A 22051-nucleotide genomic window follows, 5' to 3' on the forward strand; every position below is an offset into this window, starting at 1 on the left:
GATACCAATCCAGTTTACAATAAGAGGGACTTACCAGCTTTATTCTTGGCACACCCTTCTGTTCAGCATTTTACTCATGGGGCTTGCCATTCCACTGCCTGGCTCACAGTGGACCTGTAAACTTGAAATCATCTGCTTCATTTCTTCCTGGACATTATTTCTGCAAAATTGGGCATAAAGCTGGGAAAGATGTCTATGTCTTGTACGAACAGGAGCTATTGCTATGTTACGGATTGCACTCATAGTTCCACGCTTGGAAATACCCACTGTAATTTTGTAAAATTCCTTCTCTCCTCCCAGCTTTGGCTCAATTTTCTGCACGATTGGAGTATTATGTAAGATGTTGCTGTATTCCTCCAACCTCTGACTGCTGGTGTTTCCTACTCAGCACAGAAAGGAAATACAACAAAAATGTTTTTTAAAAACAAAACAAACCCAAATAAAAAACCTTTATTGAGAGTGTTGCTGCTTGATTCTCAGTCGATAAGCTGCTACTGCATTCTGTCTTGTACTTTGTACTTGAGAGACCTCTTAAATAAAGCATGAGTCCCAAGTTCTAGAAACACATGACTGGACAGGAAACTAGCCTGATATTGAAGTATTCGTACCCTTGAGGAGGTAAAGAAGTTGTTGTTTTTCAGAAACCGTATCTGTAAATATGTTAGAACTTCTTTTCTTAGTTTCATGTTGTTAAGTGTCCCTTTAATGAACTCTGCAGCAGTGTTTTGGAAGGAAGGAGATGAGTGATTCTGGAATTCTCTTCCTTTTTGCTGATGTGCATAGCTGAGAATTCAAGAAAATACGTAGCACACATGAAAAGTAATTTGTGGGTTTTTTGTTTTTGTTTTTTTTCCTCTCCACATTTTTAGGACCGAAAAGATGCAGAACCACTGACTGTGTAGCAAATGCCCGGAAAAGACTTGGGAGTTCATTTTTATACTGTGAGTAAATTCTTTGGCTACAGGCAGGAGTTGCACTGTTGCATTCTGTGAGAGGTAGCTGGCTTTACAACTCCATGGATTTTTAGACATCCATAGAGTTTTATAAAGTCAGGACTGTGGGAGGGATTAAACACTCCAACATTAAATTCATAACTGGAAGATACTGTTTTGGCTATTGATAGAATAGAAGCCAGTAGGATACTGGTGACTTTAGATACACTGACTAGAGAAAATAGTATTAAAATTTTCATATTGAGATCTCAGTTCAGCTTTTCTTAGCCTGTGTTGTAGGTCTTACTCAACAGCTTATATTGTATGACTGTGGACTTTAAAAATGGTTTTAGGTAGAAATATAGTGTGTATGTTGTGCATTTTAAATTGACTCTGATGTAATACTTGGGCTTTGAATCATATACAGTAACGTTAATGCTTTTAAAAAAAATTGATCTAACTTCTGATAGCAGAAATAATTTTCCAGCAAAAAAGGATGACCTTGTGCACACTTTTAAGAGACTGGCATACAGAAAAAGTCAGAATATTCATTTGAAAATATGCTAATTTCTATGTGTTTTAAATATTTAGGAATCTCATAAGTTCAGTAATGTTGTTTCTGAAAACATACTGGAAAGTTTAGAACTCTAAACACTTAAATTTATTACATATTCAGAAACAATTTCCTGTCACATTGTGTGTAAACTTACAGGGTATAGTTGGACACTAGGATGCTTAAATTGCTGACTGATAGTTTAAGGTACTCTGAATCACTACTTCTTTGGAGTTAACATACCACCCTTCGAGTTAATAGAGGTACAGTTGGAACAATTTCATACATGTCACTGGCATGTCTGACGTCACATCTATATAGCATCAGTCTGAAAAGGCTTGTGATGTTATAAAAATGGAAACTGTATCTTTTGATGTCAAACAGAACTTAAAGAATTACACTTTTTTTAACTATGGATATGCAGGAATAGTACTTGTAGAGGTTCACAAAATGATTTGTGGGACTTAAACAGCAATGTGTAGTTGTTCAGGTTTTTCTCCTCCTTTCCATGAAGTCTAAGTCCTTGTATTTACTGATAAACAGCAATCTCCAAAATGAGTATAACATGAATATCTCTGAGCTGTGACAAGAACTGATACTTAAGCCAAATTGCATGGGAGAGTAGATGGTCTAGAAAAACTTACTGATCTTAGAGCCAAACAAGATGTAGAAGTTTGCTTACGGTACTTGATCAGATGAAGAAGTAACTTGAGAATATGTGTATTTTTTTTAAAGTGTGCCTTTAGTTACTGTTCCGCCCACATTCTTTGCTCATTGCTGCAGAAATTTGTTCAACAAATCATAAATCAGATCATAATTGTATATAGCAACTTTTCTCTAATAGCAGTGGTTTACTAGTGGGAGACTTCCCAAGATTATTATTTCTTCAGCTTAGATTTTAAAGTTAGTGAGCCCTCACTTACCTTCTCTTAAAAAGAAATCCTTTTTATTTTTTATTTAAAATAGTGGATTTGCCTTTGTGTCTGAAAGAAAAGCTCAGATGACAGCCCTAGTTTTAGAGACATGCTGATAGCAGTGAGACTGGAGAGCAGGTGGAGACAAATACACTAAGTCGTCTGGAGCTGCTGTATAGCAATGCAGAGAAGCTGCCTGGCTGCCTCCCAAGTGTTGCTGCATAAAGAGGCTAGAACAGACGCTGACTGCATCAATGGAAAAGTTTTCAGTTAACGTGGCTAGAATCATGCCTACAGATTAACTATGTTGACTGTTAAAGAATGTTGTCCTATCCGCCCCCCGCCCCAAATCCGTTATCCATTATCTTATGGTGAAGACATCATACAGTACCTTCCTCGGATGCATAGAAGGCAGGCTATTGTAGACTGGGTATCTGGACCTTATAGATCTGCCTTTGCAATTTCAAAATCATATTAAATGGCACCACTATATTGATGCCTTCATTTCCTCAGCTGCTTTTTTGTAGAAGTGTGCAACCTCAACAAGTTGTGCTTAAAAACCACAGGTATCAGTTTGATTAGTTTCTTAGAAGCACTTGTGGGCAGTAAATGAAATTCAGAGAACAGTCTTTTACTACTGCTTTTGAGACAGATGATATTTCTTAAGATTTACTATTAGCTTGTGATTTTGTTATACTTGTTCCCAGAGAAGAACAGTGTCTTGGTGTCGGTGTTTGAGTGCAGAAGTTTTGAAAATTGCTGTCACGTGTTGTAGTCTGCCTTACAGACCTCGGCTTTCTAGCAAGTAAGACTACAGTGAAATGACTGTCATTTAAATTTTATATAATATAATTTTAATCAGGGAGCGCAAGCACAAGCATTATAGTAGATTATAGTCAGCTGTATCCTTCTGGAAATGTTCTGCAACATCCTTGTTTTACGTTGGTGCCAACCTTACCAAACCTGCAAGTGTGATAAAAGTCCTAGTGTTACTTGGTAGTAAAGATCTCTAACTTATGTGATTAAGTTGGTTCTTGGCTAGTGGCTAGTTGATATTTCTCTTTAGATAATACTGTCCAGTAGCTTATTGAGTTTTACTGTTGATGGGGAAAATAGTAGGAAGGCTTTTTAAAGTGTTCTTGGAAGAACAAAAGAGGGTAACAGGAAGAAATCAAAAGCAACAAGAACTGCTTTCTTTGAGGCTGGACACAGTTTATGGAGATGGCTTGTTGGTGTAAAAAGGGAAGTAAATGCAGGTATCCTCTGGGAATTTGTTTTCATGTACTTTTACCTTTCCCTCTGTTTTTTAAGGATTCAATAAATGGCTTATGCCAACAACAGCTTAGAGTGTGTAATTAAAATTAAAAGTCAGCAAATAAGTTCCCTGTGTCCAACATACTTCCTTTGAGATTTTTTTCACTTATAATACAAGTTACGACATTAGTGCTGAAAGCAGTGAAAAGAATGCACCTTACTACCGAAGTGTCACTAATATAAACAGACATATAATAATGCCTCTGGCCCAGTCTTTTTTCCCATTGACTAAAAACATATTAAATACAGAATGTCCAAGCTACCAAAATTTTTCTTTACTCTTTGTCTTATTAATTCGATAATCCTGGTCTTGAATGGTAAGGATATTCAGATGTGGGTGTAGGTGAATGCCATAATTGTTATTTTCAAAGTGTGATTTATGGCAAGATGTGATTTGTTTGATGTTCATCTGAGTAAGATTATTAAAATTATGCTAGCAAAACCGTCATGCCTTATTGAAGTTGGTGTAATGTGTTTTATAGAAAACACGGCTGCTGATTTTTGAGGAAAGTAGAGATGGGTTGGAAGTGGAAGTTAGTTGTAATTTGATTCCCAGCTCCTTCCTCTCCTTATTCCTTCTAATGTTGATGTCTGATAAGGTCAGAGAAAAGACTGAACACAGTAACTTTGAAAATTAAGGACTCTTCCTGCCTATAAAACCAGAAGTGTTGGAGAAGCATCACCTGGTAGCATAGGTTGCAAACAGGAGTCTCTTTGAGTGCTTGTAATTGCTATTTATTATCTGTTAGAAATAAGTCCCAGAGTGAGCTTTCTGTTGGAATGAAGCAAGCGGTTGATTTCTTTTCATGCTTTTCCAAAAAGCTGGGTTTGCATGCTGATTCTAAGAGTGCTTTTATTTGGCAATCATATGATCTTTACATTTAGCAGGTTAAAATAATTCTCATAACCATTTTGAAGTCATGCAGCAATTGCAAGTAGGTGAAACAATCCAGTAGTTTGATGTCTAGTTTTGGCCATGCATTGTAATCTCTAAATTGATTATTTGAAAGCTTAATTTCCAGAATAATAATGGCAGAAACTGTATTGCAGCTCAAGTTGGTTTTGATAAGCTGTTAGAAATATTAATGCAAGATGGCAACTGGAAAATGTTATGTGAGGACTACCAGATGTTTGTATTACTGGAAGGTTGATATAAATAAAAGGCTCCAGAGGGGATTATAGTCTTGGTGGCTTGCTAGAGGTCAGATCTGCAATCCCATTTGAATGCTTTAGTGGTGTTTGGTACCAGGTCTCACCACAGCAGATGGAAAAATACAGTCCTGCTTAATTTTCAGTTTTTGCTTGTTCTCTGATTAGACATCATACCACTTAGGCATTTTCTTCCAGTTATTTTCAACTCCTCAGGAATCTGTTGGGATTTTAGAGGTGTGAGGTATTTCTAGCAGTGTGTTGCTCTTACAAGAGCAGAACAATCTACAGAGGAGAGAAAAACCCCTGCTGCTGCCAGCCTGCTTTCAGAGTCGGAGGCTTCCCCAGGATATTAGGAGGTTTTCTGGGAAAGAGTAGTTTTCATGGCTTTATCTTTTAATTTGGAAGATGATTTACATGCCATGAAAGTGCAAATGTTTCACTTTAAAAAAAAAATCGCTAAAATGGCAACTGAGTTACTTGACAAGTGACAGGTAACAATTTACCCTGCACCTAGAAACTGAAGCTGTAAAATACTTTTATGATTTGCCTGTGAGGGAGGGAGACTCTACAATAAAAGAGTTCACGGGCAATAACAAAATCCTTCTTTTAAAAAATAAGATCAGGTTTCTTATTGAAGACAGAAGTCTGCTCAGGCTGATTGTTTCTGTAAGACCTAAGCTGATGTGTTTGAGAACATTTTTCCTTAGGAGAGGAGAGAAATGAGCAGGGTGGATTGGCAGGAGGGAAAAGAAAAGAGGTGAAAAGGGGAATTTGGAGAAAAAGAAGTAAGAGATTTATTTCTTTTTAACATGCTTATGATTTGAATTAAAAAAATTGTGAGGAAGATTAACTTCTGAGGAAAGACAGTTTTGAAGATTTAAGCTTTAAGCATCTCAGGATGTACCTCAAGAGAATTAAAGATGGAAGTAGAAAGAGTTAAAGAAGAGGCAAACATCTGGTGAAAATAGGAGTGGTGACTTAAAGGCAACAGTAACTCTAAAATAAAAAAAAAGTTTTGTTTGCTTTTAAGAATTTGATTGCTTTCTATATTTACTGGTGTGGATGTAATTCTAATATACTCTGGGTAGTTTATAGTTAGGGTTGGATGTGATTAAAGGGGATACAGTTTTCTGCATCTGTTCAGACACCGGCATGAAGCAGTCTTAGAAGAATGTTGAAAATAGCACTTAACTTAATGACTGAAGAGCAGAAATTTTCGGTGGAGGATTTGTTTATAAAAGCAGAAGGTTATTTAGAGAACTCTCGGCTGCTTCTTACCACCAACTTCCTCTCTCTTTCCTTGGTTTAGTTTTAGCTGTTTGCTGTTTTATCTGGTGATATTTGGGGAGGAGGGGGAAGGGCTGGTAGGTGGTCTACAGCTGAAGAATGATGGTGTTTCTTTTCTTACAAAATATATGTAAAACTTCTAATTCTCCTTACAGTGCTGATGTTTTGCTGACAATTGTCCCATCCCTTAATAGTTTCTTACAAGTTTGGGTTTTTTTCCCCCAGTTTTATAACCGGAGCATTGGTTTAAGGGAAAAAAAAATTAAAAACATTCCAAGAATGGAAAAGAAACACTTAGTTTCAGAATATTTCTCAAAGTGGAATTTTGGTTACTGAATTCTAGTGGGCTGCCAATATTCAGTGCATTTTGAGATAACTCTATCCGTCTATCTTATTAACTGTGTTGAAAATTATTTTTCTAGGTAACTCCTCCACTTTTCCATGATCTTTCATCTCAAAAAAAAAAAAAAAAGAAAAAAAAAAGTAATTCTGAATGTTCCAACTTGATAATGAGTTTTCTAAAATAAACGGAATTAAAGGTGTATGTGTCACCTTAATTAAAATCTTTTTATGCAGTGTCCAGAGGGCCCTGTAGTGACCTCGTGAATTTGGCCTTCTCTAATGTACTTGGCAACTTTGGGGTATAATAAAAAGAACGTACCCATCCAAGTTCCTGAATGCCACTGATGGTATAATGGGGACAACTTACAAACTGAATCAGGACTGATACATGGTGCCTTGGAATCAAGAGAAAAGCAGAGTCACTCGCAACTTTTGAGAGATCTCATTTGCACTGTATTTTAGGGAAACCAGGTTATGTCTATTGTCTCTGTCTCCCAAATGAGAAGTTGTAGTTCCTGGGGCCTGGTATGCATCTTCCACTGGATGCCAGTTCACCCCTTTTATCTCTCTGCTATGATTGTGTTGATTTTCCAGTCTGTTCTCTTATGACTGAAGATTGTAAATGAAACTCCATGTGTCATTTCGAGCTCAGCAGTTTTTGTGGCACTCAACAGGGTACAGGTTAAGTAAGATCTTTTTTTGGATTTAAGAGCACAGAAGGTAGAAAAAGTGTAATGCACACATGCCTGGTTTTTATAAAGTGTTCAAGCTTAATTCACCAACCACTTTTTTTTGGCATAAATTATTCTTCCTTCTAATTCAGGTACTGTTAAGTCTGTATATATCCCCTTCATGTTGCTCCTTTATAGTTTTTCTCCAGGCAGTGATTGGCTTATTTTGTAGAACTGTTCACATTTCTTTGTTCCAGAAAGATAAGCCTCTTGCTTTTGCAAACCAGGCTTCCTGTCAAGACGTAGCTCTTTGGTATTGGTCACTTTCATCTTTCATAAGGGTTGATTTCTAATCTTAAGTCTATTTTTATTGGTACAGATTGTTTGCTACCTTGGTGCAGTCTCTTCGACACCACCATGTTAATAATTAGGCAACTTTGTGTAACCTCTGGAATTCACTGTGCCTGACTTTCAACCTGCATTTGTAGCTAGACAAGATTTCCTGCCACACAGGAGACATTTCAGTCAGTATGGCTTGACAGTCGTTAGCACAGGCTTCGTGAATGCTTTGCCCATCATCGCTTTCTTCTGTGGTATGCCAAGTAGGAAGAGTGGTATGACACCCTGTTTAGTGTATACATTAAAATCTGAAAACTTAATTATTTTATTCATTCACTAGTTAGATAGCATTGAATCCCACTCTGTTCTTTCAGTTAACTTGCCCTTTTTTCCCCCCTTCTCTTCTTTTTCTTTCTTTATGGCAGTGAATTCAGACCTTTCATTGTCCTTTCCAAGGCTTTGAAGAATGCAGGAAGATAATGGTCTTTTCCTGTGCTTCCGCATCTCATCCCCTTGTTTTATTGCTCCAATTATCTTTGTCCTGCTCCTTTTCTCTGCGCTTTGTGCTGTTCTTGGATAGTCTTTGATACATTGCTGGTCCAAGAAGCAACCACCCCAGTTTTTGAAACACTTAATTAAAAATATTCTTTTTTTTACAGACTTCTGTAAGTTATCTTCTGCTGAATAAAACTTCCTAAAAATGAATAGACTTGGAAATTTCTGGTGTAAACTGCTGCTTTCTTAAAAGGTAGTTGGTTTATCTTGATAAGTAGAAAATAACAGGCTGTTTAGCAAAAGTCTAGTAATTTTGAGGCCTCTTCTAGAATTGTTGAGTTGATATTCCCCACTTCTGTCAAGTCAAGTCTCTGCTACTCACAGAATAGTTTTGACTGCTGATTCCTACAGTAGATTAAGTTTTGAGCTGAGATGTCTTGGTACAGCTGCTAAGTCAGGAGGTAATTATGAGGACAAGGTGGCAAGGGAACATTTTCCTGTACTTCAAAAAGGTCTGATCTGGCTTTGGTTCTTAGATAAAATGTCTTCATCTGGAAGTGGTTGTGAATGAGGTGAGAATTATTCTTTTTCTTAACTGTAATCTTAACTATGTCCAGAGACAAGTGCTGTTTGTTATTTATATCCAAGGGAGTAAGAGACTTGCAGACTGTACGTGGACCTGCAGGAGTCCAGAAGATAATATTTTGTATTTTGTTTCCTGTGACTTGATAGTTATGCCTGTACCTTCAAGTTTGTCCCTGCCTCCCCTGGCCAGAAAGAATTTTGATATCCAAACTATTTACAAAATGTTTTCCTAAAACCTCTGCCTGCAGCGCTTTTTAATTCACTCCTAGTTCAGAGGTGCCAGCACTGTTAGTGAAGAAGTGTGAACTGGTGAAGTATTAAGTGTTCATTAGCAGATAAACACCGGGCTGCCCTGCTGATTTCAGAAACTTAACTTTACCTTAGGTCAGCTGTGGTTCTTTTTAAAATGCATTTAATACTGGTCCATGCCAGAAGAGCGATTCAGCATTTGAAGGTGGAACACGTGGTGGTTTCTAAGGCACACTTCTAAGGATATACTTCAGTGACCTTTTATGTGCTTCCCCTGTTCGTCTGCATGGTAAGCAAGGCAAGTGGCAAGTTTTTCCTTACCGCTAATTTTTGCAAAAGGCAGTGATGGGTATTACCTGTTTATTCCTATTATGACTTGCTGCAGCAGTAGAAGTGCCAGTGATGTCATTTGATGACAAGTATTTGATGGTTGATTGCTGTATTGAGCTAGGAGTATGTTGGAGTTTAACTGTATTTTTAACTGTATTTAACTGCCTCACAAAGCATCTGTAGAAAGCTTTGACATACCAGACTGAAAGTATTTTCCAAATAATAGAAAATCTTTAAAATCTAGAACCTTTGTCCCCTTTGGGCCATTTTAAAAGCGTAACGAGCGACACACTGGCATGCAGCAATTCTATTAGCACGTTGTCATAACTTTTATTACCACCTGCCTATCCAAGCCATCTGGGGGAAAGGATATAAGATGTAAAAGTGACAGTTACTCAGAGGATATTAAATAGTCCTGTGTATCTCAAGCTCATACATTTGTGTTGCCTTTAGACCACAGAAGCTTTCTAAAACTTCTTTGCGTATGTAAGATGGAGGTAATGTTTAGGTACATCTTAAAATCCTGTTGAAATACAGAAAGTAGTTGTTAAAGTTTCAATTTTTGCATCACATTATTATCTATTTCCTTCCCCAATTATATGATTGATGGCTGCAGCCTTCTGGAGTTTGCTTCTTGGAGACCAGTGAAAGGTACAGGAATTTAGGATTAACTTCTGCCCTTCATCCAGGAAACCCTTCATCTTCTCAGCATGTTCCAACAGGCTTGATGAATGTGCCACTGTAACATAAAAAGTTGTTGTTGTCTCCTCTTTCCCTCCTTATTAGTCCCTCGTTTTCATGCCGTAAAGGGAGGTGTTACCTCTAAATTTACCAATTTGTCTTCAAGAAGGACCCACTGGAGTCTTTCAACTGCTTAATTACCTTTAGTGTTAAACCACTTCTCTAATGCATGTGTGGAGATACTGAATTGCTTCAGTTTACCCGGAAGTAGAAGTCATCTTAATAGAAAACTGCTTATTGTTGATAAATACCTTATGTGGAAATTGGTTCCTTATCTGAAATGTTCTGGATCTGTTCCTTGTAATTATTCTGAAGCCAGACAAGGAGAACACCATTGTGGCCTCACAGAGTCACCAGGAAGATGCTGATCGGACACTGCTGCTGACTCTCTGGCCATTCCTCACATGGAGCTTTAGGGTGTCTCACGGTGATGGGCTGTGCCCAAAATCCCTGTTTAGGAGGAAGAACGAGTAGGTTGTTGTGGCTTAAGGTTTAATACACCTCCGATTTGACCAGGTGTATGGGGAGATGTATGGAGGGCCATAGTGTCACTGTTTCAGAGAATTCAAGTTATTTTAATTAAGTTATTTTTATGTCTTTTCTTCATCCCTCTAATGCTTCTTAAATAAAAGTTGCATTATTTCTCACTCTGCATAAGGAATTATTTTTAAAAAGACCAGAATACTTCCGTGTTGCAAGTAGTTTGAGTAAAAAGGCATTAGTTAAAAACTAAAATCACTGAAACTAACTACAGGTTTAACAACAACCACCAAAAAATCTAATTTCATGTCCCATGCGTGTGTTTTATTTATTTGTTGTGCTTTCTTCCGGTAAAACCTTTTCATTAGACTTAGCATCTTGTTGCTCAGTGTGCAGACGGGTTGCTGTCCATGAGGACGTGAGCTTAAGAAACTTCATCTTTCCCTGGCTGCTTATTCTCCTCTCACAAGTTTGTGTCCTAGTTGTTTGTGCCTGTTCTATAAAACAGATCACTAGAATGATTTAAATTAAAAATAGCTGCGAACAGAACAATGTAAAAGCCTGGGTGGAGTTGAGCAGTGCTTCTGTGAACCCCGAGGGGAAGGAAAAAGCTTGGGTCTCTCCTGCCCATAGACTAAAACCAGCAAAAAGGCGTCATTCCCTCAGCCGTGGAGAGGAGGAGGTGTTTCTTGCTGCTTGTGCTGGATTTCAGGTTTTATCCCCCAAAGATGGGTGACTGGAGACAGTGAAGCAATGATGTCCTCGGTGGCAAGACTGAATGTTGCCCATGGAAGGGCAGTTAGCTAAGTATTCAACAGTAGTGACTGTTAATTGTGGCTTAATGTGAATGATGCGAGTGGTATAATTTCATTTCTTTGGAGGGATTATGGTAATTTAAGTTTTAATCTAATAAAACCTGCAGCAAGTACCTAAAGTGCATATTGATGTCCCTTTCTTTTTAAAATGTTGATTTTAAAATAAAAATTTTAAAACTTTTTTTTTCCTCATTCCATGTGCACAGCACAAACTGCAGATGCAAGAAGTTTGTAAGACAGTTTGATCTGAGAGCATGCGGTTTTGCATTAGTGCTAGTTGTCCGCAGTTCAGATCTTATGGAGTCAGCTGTAGTTGTATTTCCCAGAGCAAAGCTCAGGAGCAAAAATTTCCATTGAGTTAAGTGTGCATCTCTGCAGGGTGAAATACTTACTTCTTAGCTCCTGATAGCCAGTATCTCTTTTTCAGGGTTTACATGGGCCCACTAGTGCTTTTTTAAAGGAAATTAGACCTGAAAAAAAACCCACTCTTGTTTTACAGTTAAATAATGCCTGTGTACCAGTATTTCCAGGTACTTTCTGAAGGTGCATAGAACTTAAAACCCAAGTACAAAGCCGTAAACTGGAGTGGAGGCTGATGTGAGCCTTGCTTGGGAGAGGTCTGGTCTGCAGCTGGACGCTGCATTCAAATCCAGACCTGCCCTGCAACTGTGCTTAAAGACTCCAAATTATGTTGATAGCAGTTTGTGGGGAATTATGTGCATCTATGTTGATGTGCTTTTTGTGAACGTTCTCCTGTTTTGAGATGTGGGATTTTTAGGTATATATTCTCTATGCTTTCCACCATTTCCTTTTCAACAACTAATGACTTGGCCTTCTTCAAGAGTGTGAGTCTGTGCTATACCCTTTCTCCCCCAACAACCCTCCATATCAGCCTTTGTATTTAAAGCAATTCGTATCGCAAGATAACAATTCTATGTCTTTTACTCTTTTTTTTTTTTTTTTTTAATCCTTTCGAGTTCAAAACTAACAGCAATGGAGTTCTTGTGGTTCACTGGCTATCCTGTGCAGTAAGAGGAAGGCGGATAAGTACCACAGAAAGTGTTTAGCAGAAGGCTAAACTGTAAGGCATGTGATGCTATTATATCTGCCAAAGTTATGAATCCTAGTTTCCAAGCTCATCTTTGAAAGATATTTTGTGTATCTGCCTTAGGGATCAGGACTCTGAAGTCAGAGATGGGTTGATTATTCTATTTTGTTTTAAAACCTCCCCTCTGGTAACTGGGTGCCTGTTTTATCAGTTGTGCCTGTGTATTCATTCAGGTGTGTTGCATTGTTTTTAACCGCATATGTTCTCTGCAGATCACAGTTTGACTTGGCACTTAGGAGTTGGGAACTTCACTAGCATATAAAGGCAATGAGAATTTCCTTCTGGCCAAAGGGATTCGGTTTGAAGGAGAAGTCATTACCAACACCTTCTCTAATAGTAAGGCTTCAGGAGAGGGTTTAAGCTATAGGAAATTATTCTGTTGATGTTACTGGAGACACTCTGAACCTAGGGGTTTGTTTTGCTGCTGAGTTCCGGTTGCATGTTGCTACCTGTAGCTTTTTCAGATTAAGAACTTTATTTGTCAAATTTATCTCTGATAGTCTGAGACTCTCAAAATGAAAATAGGGAGTAAGTAGTGAGTTGAAATGGTAGCCTCAGGGTAAAGTAGTAAATCCCAAGTCAAGTGGGGGGCCTCCTATTTGAGTCTTGGACTCCTTAAAGGAAATTATATGCTAGGCTTATTCCTATAAGGAGCTGCATATTGAAAGAATGAGTGGAGGTGGTATATCCCTTCTTCAGAAAACATACGGTAACACTTTAAAATGTTGAAATATAGTGTATTTTGAAGGTGCTAGGGGGGAGGGAGAAAGCATGATGGCTTTAAATTGTGTCCCATGAGGTTTAACAGCACTCCTGAAATTTTTTTTTCTTTGTTCTTAGTTTGGGTTTTTTTTCTCTTTTTGGGGACGGACAGGGTGAAAATCAATTATACATTTCTTCTGCTGAGTTGTGGAATTCTGTTTAATATTCAAACTGGCGATGTCAAGGGTGCCGAGTCCTCCTCCTCCGGCAGAAATGTCGAGTGGACCTGTAGCAGAGAGCTGGTGCTACACTCAGGTAAGTCCACGCTGTGCTGAGATACTCTTGACGTAATGCGATGAGAACCTGTGGTAAGAAGTTTAATCAAAACAAGTTCAGAGTCTGGATTTTCAGGTGATGTCTTGCTTGCTAACAGCGAGCATTCACCAAGGCAATAGTAGAATGTTGTGCTTGGCCCTTGGCGGAAGTTTGGAGGAGGCAGTTGGAGAGGTCCAGCTGCCACTGCCAGCCATTTCCAGACTCTTGTCTTGTGCTCGGGGGTCATTTGTCATGCAAGTGACTCAGTAAAACTTCCAGGCTTTCAGTTTTTGCCTTTAAGATGGAGGAGGTGAATAAGCATGACACTAAACTGCCTATTATCCTCTGTCTTAAGATCAAGGTGGTGAAGTTTTCCTACATGTGGACCATAAACAACTTTAGCTTCTGCCGAGAAGAAATGGGTGAGGTCATCAAAAGCTCAACCTTTTCATCTGGAGCCAATGATAAACTCAAATGGTAAGAAATAGAGCAGAGAGGTTCACCCTGTTTGTACAACTGTGTGAAAGAATTTGGGGTGTGAGGTGGGTTGACCCTGGCTGGACGCCAGGTGCCCACCAAAGCTGCTCTATCACTCCTCTCCTCAGCTGGACAGGGGAGAGAAAATATAACAAAAGGCTCATGGGTTGAGATAAGGACAGGGACAGATCACTTGCCAATTACCATCATGGGCAAAACAGTCTCAACTTGGGGAAAATTAAATTTATTACCAATCAACTTAGAGTAGGGTAATGAGAAATACAACCAAATCTTAAAACACCTTCCCCCTCACCCCTCCCTTCTTCCTGGGCACAACTTCACTCCTGAATTCTCTACGTCCTCTGCAGTGGTACAGGCGGACGGGGAACGGGGGCTGGGGTCAGTTCATCACATGTTGCCTCTGCCACTCCTTACTCCTCAGAGGGAGGACTCCTCGCTCTTCCCCTGCTCCGGTGTGGGGTCACTCCCATGGGAGACAGTCCTCCACGAACTTCTCTGATGTGAGTCCTTCCCATGAGCTGCAGTTCTTCATGAACTGCTCCATGGGTCCCTTCAACAGGCTGCAGTCCTTCACACACAGACAGCTCCAGCGTGGGTCCCCCATGGGGTCACAAGTCCTGCCAGCAGACCTGCTCCAGTGTAGGCTCCTCTCTCCAGGGATCCGCAGGTCCTGCCAGGAGCCTGCTCCAGGGTGGGCTTCCCACAGGGTCACAGCCTCCTTTGGGCATCCAGCTGCTCCAACATGGGGCCCTCCACAGGCTGCAGGTGGATATCTGCTCCACTGTGGACCTCCATGGGCTGCAGGAGGACAGCCTGCCTCACCGTGGTCTTCACCACAGGCTGCAGGGGAATCTCTGCTCTGGTGCCTGGAGCACCTCCTCCTGCTCCTTCTTCACTGACCTTGGTGTTTGCAGAGTTGATTTTCTCACCTGTTCTCACTCCTCTCTCTGGCTGCAGTTTTTGTTCTGCAGCAACTTTTTTCCCTTTCTTTAATATGTTATCACAGAGGTGCTTCCACCATCACTGATGGACTCGGCCTTGGCCAGCAGCAGGTCCGTCTTGGAGCTGGCTGGCATTGGCCCCATCAGACATAGGGGAAGCTTCTAGCAGCTTCTCACAGAAGCCACCCCTGTAGCCCCCCCACTACCAAAACCTTGCCGTGCAAACCCAATACATTCTACTCCTCACCTCTGTGCATCACATATTTAAGAATTATCATTAAAATCCACATTGTTCACACAATCTTCACAAGCTTCACTTATATCAACAAAGAAGAATTCTCCACACCAATATCAAAACAACATGATCACAACACCAACAAAAAGCGGACAGTTTACACACAATCCACCCCTTGTCCCTTCACCACAATTACAACATCATAAATTCCCCACAGTCATTCCGCTCTTCACTGTCTAGCTGTGTTCAGTCCATGTTTTGCCTGTTACCTCTCCCAATTACTATCCTTATCTCAAATTCCTCATGCCCCAGATTGGGCGCCAAAACCAAAGGAAATATATTTTAAAAAAATACTTGTACTGCACACGAGTTCTTGCTTCCTCGGATGTACAACATATGCACAGGGAGAAAGTATTGTTGCTTCAGCACAGTGTTTGGACACACAAAACAAATGTGAGGATCTGGCTGCTTGCAGTGTTTCTCTGATAATGGAAAACATCAGAAGTAATAGAAGCCATAGCTGGAAGGGAGACTACATTCTGCCTTGAAGCAGAGATGTGCCGTGGAGGATTATTAATGTCTTAAGTTGGGGGTTTTTTGACTGATGTTTATCTTAACAAGTTCTTATAAGCCGATGAAAGTCCACAGCCAGTGTATTCAAGCTCTATTTCAGCCTTGGTTTCAGTCCCTAATACTCCACGTTGTTAAAAAGATAATTTTTGCCTGCACTGTAAATCCTGCAATTTAAGACTATTGCTACTGTATTACCTTTCTCTTTATGGCAACTTTTCATGAATTTGGAGACTTGACGTTGTTATTTCGATCATTGCTGTGTTCTATAACTCCCTTCTGCCCAGGACTTCCTGCTTCTTAAAGTTGATGGGGTTTTTGCCCTTTTCCTTTCCTTTAAATCCTTTCTTATCTTCCCTGAGTTCTCAAGTAATTTCTAGTAACTCAGAGTGGACTTTGGTCGGAACGTGTATCTACTATGAGCTGTGTCTGACCTAGTAGATCCATGGACACCTGGTTCCTTACTTTATCCCTTGTTGCTGATATTAAGTGTTCTAGCATTTTTCTTTAAAACTCCTTTCTATAGATTGCACCAAATCAGCCACTAAATAATATAGTGTGTGTATGTGATACAATTTGTGTTCCCTTCCTTTGGGTGGCAGACCTGTGCTTTCCTTGGACTGCTTTTTGTTATTAAATTACTTACCTTTATAACCTTTGCTAGTCAGATCTCACTGTAATGTCTAGATCTTTCTGATTTTTTTTTTTGTCCTTGTGTGTTTGAGCTGTTAGTCATTTGGCCTAGATTTTGCTTCTTGTTAGATTCTGTGTCAAGTTTCAGGTCATGGAAGTGCTTATGAGTTAGCCTCTTCCTGCTCTTACTACCCTTTCTTCATACAGGAGTAGTTTTCTCTTTTTGCCCTAGTATTATGTTTTTGAGAAACTACCAGCCTTCCAGAAATCCATTTTTCCTTTCAGTTACTTCCTGTGGAATTTAATTTCTCCAAATTTGTCGCACTTCCTCAAATCCATTGCCTCCATTCTACTCCTTCTTTCAGTTTCCCTTTGTGAAAGTTGCCATCCAGGGTGCTTTTCAGAAATTTAAACCGTACGCCTCCCTTCTTTTCTCCTGTGTTTTTTTTAATTGGTTTGCCCACGGTTACAGCCTGTATATTATTATCTGTCTTGGAGATGTAGCAGGAGGCTGACTGTAACACACAGTTACACTCTGTTTACCTGTCTATTATTTCCTTGTGGGTCAGTGGCTGTTAAACAGAACTTGTTGGCTGTACATTTATTGTGAAAATTCTACAATGCCCTTCCTTTGAAAGCTATGAATGACCTGCCAAAAACTATTCCTGACATCTCATTCAGATGCCTGCTTCTACAGGTGTTTACGTGTGAACCCTAAAGGCTTGGATGAAGAAAGTAAAGATTATCTATCCCTCTATCTGTTGCTGGTGAGCTGTCCAAAAAGTGAAGTTCGAGCAAAGTTCAAATTCTCCATCCTGAATGCTAAAGGAGAAGAAACAAAAGCAATGGGTGTGTAAAAACTCTTTCTGTCTGATGGTTCAGTTGTTTGTCTTTTGCTGTTTGATCAAGCGAGTCACTCAGCTGGTGTTTGAAGCACTGTATCTTTCTTTCAGAGAGCCAGCGAGCATATCGATTTGTACAAGGCAAGGACTGGGGATTCAAAAAATTTATTAGAAGAGACTTTCTTCTGGATGAGGCCAATGGACTTCTTCCAGATGACAAACTCACTCTCTTCTGTGAGGTAAGTCTTCCTGTGCAGCTGAAAGAATAGCAGTTCCATTAGCTTAAGGTAGATGTGACCTTATTTTTCATCATTGCTTTTAAGGAGTCAGAGGTGTCAGGAGAAATACTGGATGTTTATATGGCGCTTAGATTTTATTTGTTTGTGTTTGTGTGTGCGTGCACCTGTGTGGCTAGTGGCTTTTTCTTTGTGTGATTCATCACATTTCACTTCCATTTATTTTTTGTTACTTTATATTTGTCTTTTACCTGTGATGATGATAGGAATTAAGCATGTTTGATTATCATTTCACTTCTGGTTTAGAGTTATCATCCATCTGTTTGTACTCCTTAATTTGAAACTCACTTGGGATAATAACCAGCACTAGCTCTGTAGTGGAAACTGGCCCGCCTATTACTTGCCTACTGAACAAATAAGAGCTTTCTTTATTTTCCTAAGTGTGTCTATACAGCCAACAGAAAGAAAAATTTAAGAAAAAGGAATTTTATAGTAACCACAATTTTTCTGTTCATTGTGTTTGTATTTTTCTACAACTGCTTACAAAATTATTTCACTAATACTAATTTCAGACAAAGATGCCGACGGTTATTTCTAAAACTAGATATTTAAGTTTAGAAACCTTAATGAGCAAATTTTTAAACTCTCTAATTCAGTGTCTTCAGAGCTTCTGCTGTCTTATTTCCATTGTCTTTTTAACTGCAGAATACCTCCTGTAGCTGTGATTTTTGCCAGAAGACAGGTAGAACAAGTTGTTCTCTCTTTGGATCTCCTGCAGTGTTTTTTATGGGAGTCTTTTCTTTTGCTGTGTTTTCTTTCAGGAGTGAAAGAAATGCTTCAGTCAAAGTTGTTCAACAGCTGGGGTTTTGTTTGTTTGTTTGGGATTTTTTTTTTTTTTCAGTTTTGTTTGGCCATCATAAGCATGCATATGTTTAAATTAACAAACAGCTCCTAAAGGATATGTATTCAATCAGTAGCATAAATTATTACTGTCACGGAGGAAGCCCTTCTTTAATACTTGTAGCAATATGGGAGGAGAAGAGGAGAGTGTCTTGGATGACACCTCTGTAGGTCTGGCAATTACTCTTTTCTTCATGATAAAAGAGCCAGAAAACTTACAATTGTGGAGTGAAACTCAAAAATTAATGTCTGAGAAGGGAATTTGCAAGGTGCAAGGTAGATAAATCTTGAGATCCACCAGTAGTCTTGGCAACTAGTACTAATTCAAGTCACTCCACTCAGTACTGAATTACACCCTTCAAAAGCTTCAGCTCAGTGTTTTTGTTTGTTCTGGATGAAGAGGAAACTTGCTGCTGGCTTCACCTGGCCTTGATATCTTCTGTTTTCTCTTTTGGTTTATTCTACAGTCTCGCATGTAAGAAATATTAAGTTTAGTGATATCAGAGGGAAGGTTTTGCTGTCTGGAAACAGTTTGGTGACAACTTTCAACAGCTTGGTTTGGTTTTTTTTTTTTTCCCCTCCTTTTTTTTTTTTTTCCCCTCCCCTTTTCCTTCCTTCCCTGAGCTTGTAAGTCTCTTAGCATGTAAACCAGTGTGCCATATGCTCTCCTAATGCTTCCCTGCTGGCCACAGGTGCCAAGTGATGCTGCTCACATCTGTACTTTCAGCAAGCATGTTTTGAATGTAGAAACTCTCTAAGGAGTTAGCAATACTGGATGTTGAGATGCTTGTTATGTGGGGATGTGTTGGAGTGTTCTGTAGACCAGAAGGTTGCTGAGTGTTTCTGTTGGACCTTCTCATTGCTTTATTAAAGTTAAAAGGAAAAAGCCTTTTGCCCTCTGTTCATGTCCGGTGCTGAACACAGGTAATGTCTTGCTGAAAATGCTGTTAAGGCAGAGAATGATGTTCCTTGTTAAGCATTTCAAATCAGCCCTCATTTAGTTGTCAGTTTGGGGATTTTTGAACCTTGGCTTTGCAGGTGGGGTTGATTGTTCATATCCCAACTGCATTACTTTTTGCTGTTTAAATTATATTCCTACATCATAGGTAAATATTATTCCAGTAAATCTCCAAAAAGAACGGTGTTCCCAAAGTTATGGTAATAGCTCTCTCCTAAGCTAGGTAGCATTGGTTCCTTTGCTAAGATGTTGAAAATAGCTTAAGCAAAACCTTATCTATTTTGACCTCTAAGACTTGTCACCACTTGGAATCTACCAGTCTAAACTCCTTATGTAAAAAGCCATGTAATAGATTTTCATGCTAGTAACTGACGGACTTTCATAAGTGAAGAGGATTTATTTGTTGAGTTGAGACATAGCAAGTCTTTTTCAGCAAGGGATCTACATCTTAGAATTCCTTTTTAATGAATCTGGTGAGTTTTCATCCGTCCTTGAGTCCATGTCGCTGGTCTAGGTGTCACAGGGCAAAAAGATGATGTAGCTGTCAAATTAATGATGAAGAATATTAGCTTCCTCACATTTGCTCTGGCTAATCATTAGTGTCATTTGGCAAGCAGCATCTGATGTTGGTTTTGTTTTGAGTGTTGTATAGTTTATACAAGATGTGTCTGCCACCAGAAACCCACTGGACGTTTGTCAAGAGGGGGAGTATGTGCTGTCAGCAGGTTTTTTTCCTTAGAAGATGCTTCTGTCATCTCTCTCACTTCATAGTTTACTTCTTCTTTTACGTAACTGTGAAGCTTCCTTTGCTGTCCGTTTTTCTTCTTTGGCCACTGGTTATTAATAGAACTGAAATTTAACTTGGACTTGATGGCAAATCTAGGGAATAGTCTCATGTATGCTTCCCTGTCAATCAGCTTCTTCCTTTATTCTTTGTTATAGCGGGGGTAGTATTAGTCACTCTGATCTTTTCTAATTGGAGTCTGCTGTAGAAGGCGTATGATTTACTGTGTGTTTAACAATAATGGTTTGGTGCTGAATAGGCTCTTAACAGTTCCCTTTGTGTAGGTTATTCATCAGGCAGTATGGCTATGTATGGTCCCTGCCTAACGGTGCCTGCTTTAGAGCAGGTGATAAGGAATCTGTCTGCCGTCCCCAAATCTTCCTAATTACTTGACATAAAGCTGCTCTTTTAAACTTAGTGTTTAGGGGTTTTTTATTTTATTTTGTAGTGTGATTGAAGCATTGAACTGTCAAAGAAATTTAGAACCAGAAGCAGCAGGACGTTTGTGGGGGGCAGACACTGCCCTTGCATACATGTGTGGATGCAGTGCTTGGTTATAGAAGCTCTTTGTATACTTCATTTTCATTTGTACTGCTGTCTGTATTGCATTATTGATTGGGGAGGGTTTCAGAGTGTTGATAGAAGGAAAAAACTAGGTCAGGTGTGGTGTCTGTAAAAGCAGAAAAATAAGGTTCTACTTCCTTAGGAAAACATCTAATAAAGTTATGATTAAATTGCATAGAAGTGCTGTTAATTTGGGGTTGAAAAGAAAATCTGCTGGTGTGATTTAGGACTTGGGACAGAAACTCTGGAGGAGCAGAGAACAGGGTTAAGGCAGAGTAGAAAGGATGCTTTTAAAATGGAGACATTTTTAATCATACAGTGATTCTGCTGGAGAGGTGTGGGTTTTGCTTTGCATTTTGCTTCACCTGCCCTGGAAATAAAAACTTCCTGTAGGGACATTAGTTTTTCCAGTGTGGGTTTTTGAGTTTTTGGGTTGTTTGCTTTCTTTTCCCCTGCAGGTGAGTGTGGTACAGGACTCTGTCAATATCTCCGGCCAGAACACTATGAACATGGTGAAGGTACCAGAGTGCCGCTTGGCAGATGAGTTGGGAGGACTCTGGGAGAATTCGCGCTTCACGGACTGCTGTCTGTGCGTTGCAGGCCAGGAATTCCAGGCTCACAAAGCCATACTAGCAGGTCGGTATTGAGTTGGATGGGCCTTAGCGGGATAGGAGACAACAACATGATGGCAAGTGGGTTTTTTTGAGTTACTTCGTCTTTAAAGGAGGCTTCTGCAGCTCTTTTGATTAACTGCAGAGCTGTAGTAAAAGACCGTTTTGTGAACTATTACAGGGAAAGGAAGTATTTGCTCCATTTTTAATTGCCTACTTGTGGCCATGGCAAGGATGGTAGGAGGAATCTTTTGTGACTGTAGTGTACTATAACGTATTCCTAAAGCATTTGTAAGGAGAAGTTTGCTCATTTCCAGAGGAATACTTTCTTGCATAGTCAAGAAACATACCTTACCACTCATGTACTCTTCAGCCTTGGTTGAAAGGACGTTAATAAATTCTCCTGTATCCAGTTTGAAGCTGCATCAGCCACATTACATTATGTCACAACCTATACTTCTTTACCAGTTGTACCCAATTTGCCCTATCTGCTATAGGAGAGTTTTTCCTGCATTAAGTAGCAGGCAACACTTAGCTCATCCTGAAGAGTAAAAGAGCATTTCTAACTGTGTTTTATTTTCCCCACTGCCGTAGCGCGTTCCCCGGTTTTCAGTGCCATGTTTGAGCATGAGATGGAAGAGAGTAAAAAGGTAAGTTACTGAAGGAAGGAGAACTTCTCCAGCTAGGTGAATAGCTCTCTAGTCAACTCCTAGCATCACTGGTCAGATAACTTTCTTGGGTAGTGTTTGTGACTATTGTCACCTTTTAACTGTTTTTCTCACATTAGATGCAGGTCTTTACTTCAGCTGTCCTGAAGGGAGGAAGAAAGGGATCAAGGAGGCAATTGTTACCTTTGTTACTCTTGGGGAAAGAGTCTGGGGTGGGATAGGGAGAAGTAGAGAATGTGAAATACAGCTTAGAATTCTTCTTACTCCATCTACATATTTTTCTTTTT

General features: G+C 39.5%; 1 protein-coding gene across 4 annotated transcripts in view; it reads left to right on the plus strand.

Moving 5' to 3' along the window:
- The window catches only part of SPOP (speckle-type POZ protein), a 30735-nt gene that overhangs the window by 2666 nt on the left and 6018 nt on the right, over positions 1 to 22051 (plus strand). For 2 of the 4 annotated variants that reach the window (XM_010585471.1, XM_010585470.1), the window contains exons 2-8: positions 870 to 941; positions 13182 to 13324; positions 13680 to 13801; positions 16899 to 17050; positions 17155 to 17282; positions 20944 to 21121; positions 21691 to 21746. In XM_010585471.1, coding sequence (XP_010583773.1) covers positions 13247 to 13324; positions 13680 to 13801; positions 16899 to 17050; positions 17155 to 17282; positions 20944 to 21121; positions 21691 to 21746 — 714 coding nt within the window. In that variant the 5' untranslated portion in view covers positions 870 to 941; positions 13182 to 13246. Of the gene's footprint in view, positions 1 to 869; positions 942 to 13181; positions 13325 to 13679; positions 13802 to 16882; positions 17051 to 17154; positions 17283 to 20943; positions 21122 to 21690; positions 21747 to 22051 lie in introns of those variants that run through there. The other 2 variants (XM_010585472.1, XM_010585474.1) reach the window with 2 other exon arrangements.

Source organism: Haliaeetus leucocephalus, unplaced genomic scaffold, assembly GCF_000737465.1.
Source record: "Haliaeetus leucocephalus isolate CR32 unplaced genomic scaffold, Haliaeetus_leucocephalus-4.0 Scaffold110, whole genome shotgun sequence".
In the NCBI taxonomy this organism is placed as follows: domain Eukaryota; kingdom Metazoa; phylum Chordata; class Aves; order Accipitriformes; family Accipitridae; genus Haliaeetus; species Haliaeetus leucocephalus.